The sequence below is a fragment of the Oryctolagus cuniculus genome, chromosome 19 (assembly GCF_051225735.1).
Source record: "Oryctolagus cuniculus isolate XC-2025 breed Fujian yellow rabbit chromosome 19, ASM5122573v1, whole genome shotgun sequence".
Lineage (NCBI taxonomy): Eukaryota > Metazoa > Chordata > Mammalia > Lagomorpha > Leporidae > Oryctolagus > Oryctolagus cuniculus.
Window position 1 is genome coordinate 6,200,666 of NC_142885.1, and position 8,052 is coordinate 6,208,717.

The window sequence follows — 8,052 nt, forward strand, 5'->3', positions numbered from 1 at the left end:
ATTTTGTTGCGATGAAGCAAAAAAAATCTGTATGAAATACATAGCAAGGAACAAACGGTGTCTGTTTAATTTATGACTTAGCCAAGTGTCACTGGCCCAGTGACAAACGCCATGACCAACCTCAGCCGCCGGCTGGACATCAGCCGCGTCACAGCGGCTACTCATCAAGTGTTCAGTTCCGTCACAATACACGTGTGTCTGTCGCTAAGGACAGACGCTCTCCCACTGAAAGCTTGGTAGCCGATTTTAACTTCAGATATTCCGGCATATGGCTCGTGGGCTTCCACTTGTACACCTGCTCTGATTCCACGATACTGGGGGTGGCCAGGCAGTGCATGAATGGAGGATGAGGCTGGCCCACAGACGGTGCGTTCCGAGAGCCCTGCCTGTGCCTGCCCACGCACAGGCAACGGGAAGGAAGGACTCCAAATCTGAACTCAGACCCCTGCATCTGCCCCCAACCCCGGGAGTGGGGGTAAATGATCACACGACAGCCAGCGTGTGAGGCACCTGCGTTGCACCTGCCGGCCATCACGGCTGCCACTGTGCCCACGGCTGGCACCGGGAGGCAGAAAAGCAGGGACCAGGCAGACAAAACCAGGTGTGAATCCCGCCATCTGCTCTGAGCCCACGGGGAAACCAAAGAGCGATTTTAAAAACGACACCTGCTCCCAGGATGGCTGGGGAGATGAGATAAAGTGACGCTGGAAAGGGCTTGGCACGAGGCCTGGCATCTGGTCAGAGCCCGCCCCCGGCTCCCGGGAGCCCTGCGCAGACCCTCCCACAGTAACCCAGCAAGACAAACCCCGCCCTCCACACACCTGCACCTCCTGAGGTCACTCCCCATCCGTCTTTGACACCTGCCTTTCACAAACGGCCTCGAACCCCCTCTGGAAGGGGACAGGTTGTACGTGACAACAGTGACACAACCCCACACCACGCCAGGTGCTACGCCAGATGCTCTGTGCTTTTTATCTTCATCATCTTTACGACAAAAAGGGGTTCGCTGAACCTGCGGACACCATGAACCTTTCACGGCGCCCCAGCCCCGGCTGGAGGACGACTCCTTGCAATTCTGTTAGGCAGTGAGGCGGGGCGCTCCGGCGGGCAGGGAAGACGCTGTTGCGGATGCCCGCATCGCGTTTCAGTGTCTGCTCCCGGTTCCAGCTCCCTGCTAATGCGCACCCTGGGAGGTGGCACAGATGGTTCAAGCACTTGAGCCCCGGCCACCCACCTGCGAGACCCGGATGGAGGTCCAGGCTCCTGGCTTCAGCCTGGCCCAGCGGTTGTGGGCGTTTGGGGAGGGAACCGGCAGATGCATTGTTTTACACAAGGGATGGCAGTGTTAGAAGCTTCTGGAACCCGAGGAGCCACGCCCCTGCGGACACAGAGACGGCTGCTTCAACCCCGTGGGTTAACCCACTTGTGCAACGTCACCCTTGCCACCTGTTCAGGTGCCCGGGGACGCAGGGAGGCAGACACGGCAGGGCCCGGACAGCGGGACCGCACTCCCCAGCCTCCCCGCAGGTGGTGGTGACCACGTAATTCTTGCCCATGGATGGGAGCTGCATGTCACCTTCTAAGACCGAAACAACAACCTCGGTTCGCTCCGAAGTCAAGAATGTGAACATCGGCAGGACCCGGATGCAGCCGTGGGACCTCTCGGATTCCAGACTCTCCCTCCCGCCCTGTGGGCAAGCACCGGCTGCTTCACCCCGGCTCCCAGACGCAGTCCTAGGCGACAGAGCCGGCTCCTGTTTCTGGCACCCAGCGGCATGCAGGCTCTCTTTGGCTTGTGGCTGCCCCTCAGCGGGGTGGACGCGGGGCGGAGCCTGTCTCTGCTATGTGTGTGCACCCCCCCTCCACACCCAGACACCACTGGGGTTCAGAAGGCTCCTGCCCGCCCCCCCACCCCGGTGCACTTGGGGAAAACCCACAGGTGTCCAGCTCAGCAAGTTTTCCAAAGTAGTTCTTCTCCAACCCAAGATTTATTTACTTATCTGAAAGATGGAGTTAGAGAGAGAGAGAGAGAGAGAGAGAGATCTTCCAACCGTTGGTTCATTCCCCAAATGGCCACAACAGCTGGGACTGGGCCAAGCTACAGCCGGGTGCCTGGAGCTCCGTCCACATCCCCCCCATGGGTGGCAGGGCAGGACTGGGGCCGTCCCCCGCTGCTTTCCCAAGTGCAGCAGAGGGAGTTGGATGAGAAGCAAAACAAAGGAGACACACTGGCGCTCACGTGGGATGCTGGCATCGCAGGCCACAACGCGACCCCTCGGAAGCAGTGCTGGGGGGCTGCTAAGCGCCTTGCACCTCACCGGGTCCTCCTTTCTCTGAAGCCCTGCTGGCGGCCTCGGTGTTTCCCCTAGGGACGCCTTTTTCCCAGCACAGGTCTCTATTTCAGCTCTTAGCTACATGTTGGTTAAACATGTTGCAAACAGGTCTTTCAAGCTGTGGTTTGTCTTCTACTGACTTCATGATATTTTTCAAGGAAGAGAAACCCTTGTAATGGTGTCCCGTTGTTCAATCTTTCACATTTTGTACTTCGTGTGCCTTCAAAAATCTCTTCTTATCCTCAAGTCCATGTACTCAAAAAGTCTCCAAGTTTATAGACTGCAGAAGTTTCCAAGGTTTCAAAAACATGCATTTTGGGGCCAGCATTGTGGCACAGCAGGTAAAGCCACCGCCTATGACACCGGCATCTCCTATGAGCGCCACTGGTTCAAGTCCCGGCTGCTCTGTTCCCAATCCAGCTCCCTACCAAGGTACCTGGGAAGCAGCAGCAGATGACCCAAAAGCTTGGACTCCTGCTACCCATGCGGGAGACCAGGGTGGACTTCCGGGCTCCTAGCCCTGGCTGCTGTGGCCATTGGGGGATTAAACCAGCAGGGATTAAACCAGCAGGTGGAAGGTTTTTTCTCTCACTTTTTTTTTAAATTATTTTTGACAGGCAGAGTTAGACAGTGTGTGTGTGTGTGTGTGAGAGAGAGAGAGAGAGAGAGAGAGAGAGAGAGAGAAAAAGGTCTTCCTTCTGTTGGTTCACCCCCCAAATGGCCACCACGGCCGGCGCACTGCGCTGATCCGAAGCCAAGAGGCAGGTGCCTCTCCTGGTCTCCCATGCGGGTGCAGGGCCCAAGCACTTGGGTCATCCTGCACTGCCTTCCCGGGCCACAGCAGAGAGCTGGACTGGAAGAGGAGTAACCGGGACAGAATCCGGCGCCCCAACCGGGACTAGAACCCGGTGTGCCGGCGCCACAAGGCAGGGGATTAGCCCAGTAAGCCACGGCGCCGGCCTCTCACTCACTTTTAATCTTTAATACACCTAGAAATGCTTTTCTATATGGTGTGAGGTAGGGTTCCGGTTTCACAGTTCCTGCAGGATAATCGGTTGTCTTGGTACCGTCTCTGTCTCGGCTAGTCGGTAATAGCTCCTCTGTGAAAACCCAGATGTCAGGCCCTCAGGTCTTTGGGCAGGGACCAAGCAGACAGGATCTCTCTACAGACCCCTCTCTGCCTATCTCAGTCCCTAAAATGAATTAAAGCGCTGAGATGGACAGCTGACCTAGTGGTTAAGACATGGGTTGGGATAACCTCATCCTGTATCAGAGCGCTCCAGCTGGTGAGTCCAGCTTCCTGCTCCCTGCCACGGACGCGAGAGACCCGGATTGAACTCCGGGCGCCTGGCTTCAGCCTTGCCCAGCCCCACTGCCTTTGGGGAGTGAACCTGCAGACAGAAGTGCCTCTGTCTCTCTGCCTTTCGACGAAACTACCACAGTTTTTTAAGATTTTATTTTTTTAAAGATTGACTTATTTGAAAGAGTTACACAGAGAGAGGAAGAGACAGAGACAGAGACAGATCTTCCATCCACTGGTTCACTCCCCAAATGGCCACGAGGGGTGGGGTTGGGCCAGGCCAAAGCCAGGAGTCAGGAGCTTCTTCCAAATCTTTGGGGGGGGGGGGAGAACCCAAGCACTTGGGCCATCTTCTGCTGCTTTCCCAGGCACATGAGCAGGAAGCTGGATCGGACAGGGATTCGAACCAACACCCATATGGGATGCTAGCATCTCAGGTGGTGGCTGTACCTGCTATGCCACAGTGCCAGGCCCAAACACTGCCGTAATTTCGCTCCTGGATTTGCTTGGCCCAGCCCCAGCCATTGTGGTTATTTAGGGAGTGAAACAGCAGATGGAAGATCTCTAACTGCCTTTCAAATAAATAAATCTTTTTTTAAGAATGAGTCGGTGAGGTCGGCACTGTGTCGTGGAGGTACAGCTGCCACCTGCAGTGCCGGCATCCCATATGGGCGCCAGTTTGAGTCCTGGCTGCTCCACTTGCAATCCAGCTCTCGGCTGTGGCCTGAGAAGGCAGAGGAAGGTGGTCCGAGTGCTTAGGCCCCTGCACCCCTGTGGGAGAACTGGAAGAAGTTCCTGGCTTCTGGCTATAGATCAGCCTAGTTCCTGCCATTGTGGCCATTTGGGGAGTGAACCAGCGGATGGAAGACCAATCTCTCTCTCTCTCTGCTTTCAAATAAATACATCTTTTTTTTTTTTTTTTTTGGACAGGCAGAGTGGACAGTGAGAGAGAGAGAGAGAGAGAGAAAGGTCTTCCTTTTCTGTTGGTTCACCCCTCAATGGCCGCTGCGCCCAGTGCACTGCGCTGATCCAAAGCCAGGAGTCAGGTGCCTCTCCTGGTCTCCCATGGGGTGCAGGGCCCAAGCACTTGGGCCATCCTCCACTGCACTCCCGGGCCACAGCAGAGAGCTGGCCTGGAAGAGGGGCAACCGGGACAGAATCCGGCACCCCAACCAGGACTAGCGTGGCGTGGCGTGGCGTGGCGTGCTGTGGCGTGGCGTGGCGTGGGAGTGTCTGCTGTCGCCACTTTACAAAGAAACCCAGGCTCACAGAGCTCTCCATGCAAAAAGAGCAGGCGGCAGGTGCCGGGTGTCGCTGTGAAGGCGCCACCTGGGACGCCGCGAGCCAATCAGCAATGCCTGGGGTCCAGGGCTGGCTCTGAGCCCCCCACAGCTTCCCTCGAACACGCGCCCTGGGAGGCAGCAGGGGGCGTCTCCGCCACCCACACGGGTGTGCCAGCGCCGCAGGCGGAGGATTAGCCTAGTGAGCCGCGGCACCGACCAATAAATACATCTTTTAAAAAAATTAGTTTGAGTAAAAAACAAATGAAAATAACCTCATGAATAATTTGCTCACATGGACTTGGTTAAAAATCAAAACGCCCTGGATATAAAGAGTAAACTAAGATACGGGCTCAATTTCACCTGTTTCTTTCCCTTCCTGCCACAGTGAGGTCAACCATGAGGTACATGGCAAACTCACGGGCATCAGAAAACGCAAGACACCTGCAGCTTGTCTATTTCTAAGGCACAACATTCATTCCATCAGGAAGCCCTTATGAAGGACCTAACTGATGGACCGCACTGTCGTACGGGCTGCACGATCGGGAGGGAACGAAATCGCCCTAAGGGATGCAATCCACTTCCTCCCTGGACCCACGACCCACAGTCGCCGTCGCAGGATGAAAGAGCTGCCCCCATGGCCGGCGCCGCTGCTCACTAGGCTAATCCTCCACCTAGCGGCGCCGGCACACCGGGTTCTAGTCCCAGTCGGGGCACCGGATTCTGTCCCGGTTGCCCCTCTTCCAGGCCAGCTCTCTGCTGTGGCCAGGGAGTGCAGTGGAGGATGGCCCAGGTGCTTGGGCCCTGCACCCCATGGGAGACCAGGAAAAGCACCTGGCTCCTGGCTCCTGCCATTGGATCAGCACGGTGCGCCGGCCGCAGCGGCCATTGGAGGGTGAACCAACGGCAAAGGAAGACCTTTCTCTCTGTCTCTCTCTCTCACTGTCCACTCTGCCTGTCAAAATAAATAAATAAATAAATAAATAAATAAATAAATAAAAGAAAGAGCTGCCCCCACCCCGGCTTCCAGCTACGGAGGTGGCCAGCCAGGTGTCCAAATCTAGAGATGAGTTACATGAACTCTCCCGTCTCGGTCCAGCGGGGTTGAGACGGGCACTCCAGGTCACACGGCAGCCAGGGGACAGGTCCCGAGCTCCCGCCTTGTCTGCATTCCCAACCCTGACCCCAACTCCCCCGCCCCTTGAATACCAAGCAACTATGTATCACCACAGTACACAGGGACCCTCAGAACAAGCTTAGGGAAGCACACGTGCCCACCCCCGAGGAGCCAGCCCCGGGGGGAGGGGGTGCAGCACCGCCCACCATCCCAGCCCAGAGAAAATCCGTGAGAATTTCATCTTAAGCCCTTCCCACATGCATCAGCTGAGACAGACAACCTGACCCGGGCTGCCCTCACAGGGCCCAAGACTGGGGTGGGGGAGGAGACCGGATGCCCTGAGCCCAGTGTGCTCACTCTGTGGGCAGCAGGGACACTCGACTCACCTGCAGGGTAATGAGCCGCCCACTGCTGCCCAGCTGCCACTCACCCGGCCACGGGGTGCCCCTCTGCAGGGGTACGCACGACCACCCCTGGGGACTGGCAGGCCCTTCGGGAGCAGGTTTTCACAAAAGTTTCCAGGCAAGCACCAACCCTCCCCAAATGAAACCTTAGCGAATCCACCCTCTGCAACCCCCAATCCTGTTCAGGAAGCCAAGCGGCAGGAGCCGACTCTGGCTCAGCCGTGGCGTGGGAGTGTCTGCTGTCGCCACTTTACAAAGAAACCCAGGCTCACAGAGCTCTCCATGCAAAAAGAGCAGGCGGCAGGTGCCGGGTGTCGCTGTGAAGGCGCCACCTGGGACGCCGCGTGCCAATCAGCAATGCCTGGGGTCCAGGGCTGGCTCTGAGCCCCCCACAGCTTCCCTCGAACACCCAGCCTGGGAGGCAGCAGGGGGCGTCTCGGCCACCCACGTGGGACGCCTGGATTGAGTTCCCAGCTCCTGGCTTCCTCACGGTCCAGGGCAGCAGGGAGTGAACCAGCGGATGACATCTCTCTCTCTCTCTCATTCTCCCTTTCCAAAAACAAAATAATCATGATTTTGCTTGTTAGAAAAGTTTTGTAAAATGACCAGGTTGTACACGCGGCTCCTTCTGCACTCTGAAACTCAGTTTTTCCCCCCTAGGGAGTGCACTTACCCATTCCCCGGCTGGTTGTGGGGCTGGACAGAGGGAGCTGCCACCCCCACCACCCACACTGGCCCTCCTCACTGACAACAGCGCCCACGAACCCCGGCAACCACGGGGCTCCGGGGTCACGGCTGTTAATCCCCACGGGGACCCCGGGGATGGGGGCGCTCACGATCCCCGCCTTCCAAACGTAGAAAGTGAGGTTCAGAGACACGAAGGGGCTCACCCACAGACATCCCACTAGCCCACGACTCCCCAGCCCAGGGGCGCACGAGCCGGGTGCCAACGTCGCTCGGAGCCCGGGGCGGCCGGGCTAGTGCAGGGCCTTCCGAGCGGGACTGAGGGGTCCACTTCCCACCTCGAATCCCCCAGGCGCGGGGCAGAGCCTCCCGGGGACGCCGGGACCCCTCACCTGGCGTACTTGGTCTTCTGGAAATCCAGCAGCCGGGGGGCGAACATCGCGCCGCTTCCATCAGCCTCCGGCCCGGGCTGGGACCGCGGGACCCGGGGCGCCGGAGCAGCAGGTTGGCGCGGCGCGGCCGAGGACTCGCGGTGGCGCCCGGAGCCCAAGCCGGAGCAGAGCCGGAGCCAGAGGCGCCCAGAGCCGCCGACGCCAAATCCGGAGCAGATGGTGGCGGGGGCGGCGCGGGGGCGGGGCGCGGGCACGGGCGCTCGGGCCGCGCGCGCCGCCAATCACCGGGGCCCGGGGCCGGCCCCTCCCCGCTGCCCTTGCTGGGACCCGGAGGAAGGGAGGGGGTCTCGCGGCGCTGCTGCTTGCCGGCGTCCTCCCTCCGGGTCCCCCTGTCCGTGCTGCTTCGGGGTCGGCGCTCCGATGGTACCTCCCCGGGCTCGGAGCCTCCAGCCTTCGCCACCCTGCGAGGCGCGACGGCGCCCACGGGGCCCACGCGCGAATGGCCATGCTCTCCCTGCAGTCCGTGGAGCCCCTAGGATTCC

At 58.9% G+C, this 8,052-nt stretch overlaps 1 protein-coding gene across 2 annotated transcripts in view; it reads right to left on the reverse strand.

Annotated features, from left to right (window-relative positions):
- The window catches only part of MMD2 (monocyte to macrophage differentiation associated 2), a 46,608-nt gene extending 38,852 nt beyond the window's left edge, over positions 1 to 7,756 (reverse strand). Inside the window, exon 1 of one of the 2 annotated variants that reach the window (XM_089320852.1) lies at positions 7,511 to 7,756. In XM_089320852.1, coding sequence (XP_089176978.1) covers positions 7,511 to 7,557 — 47 coding nt within the window. In that variant the 5' untranslated portion in view covers positions 7,558 to 7,756. The remainder of the gene's footprint in view (positions 1 to 7,510) is intronic. The other variant, XM_002723068.5, reaches the window with a different exon arrangement.
- Positions 7,757 to 8,052: the final 296 nt, after the last annotated feature.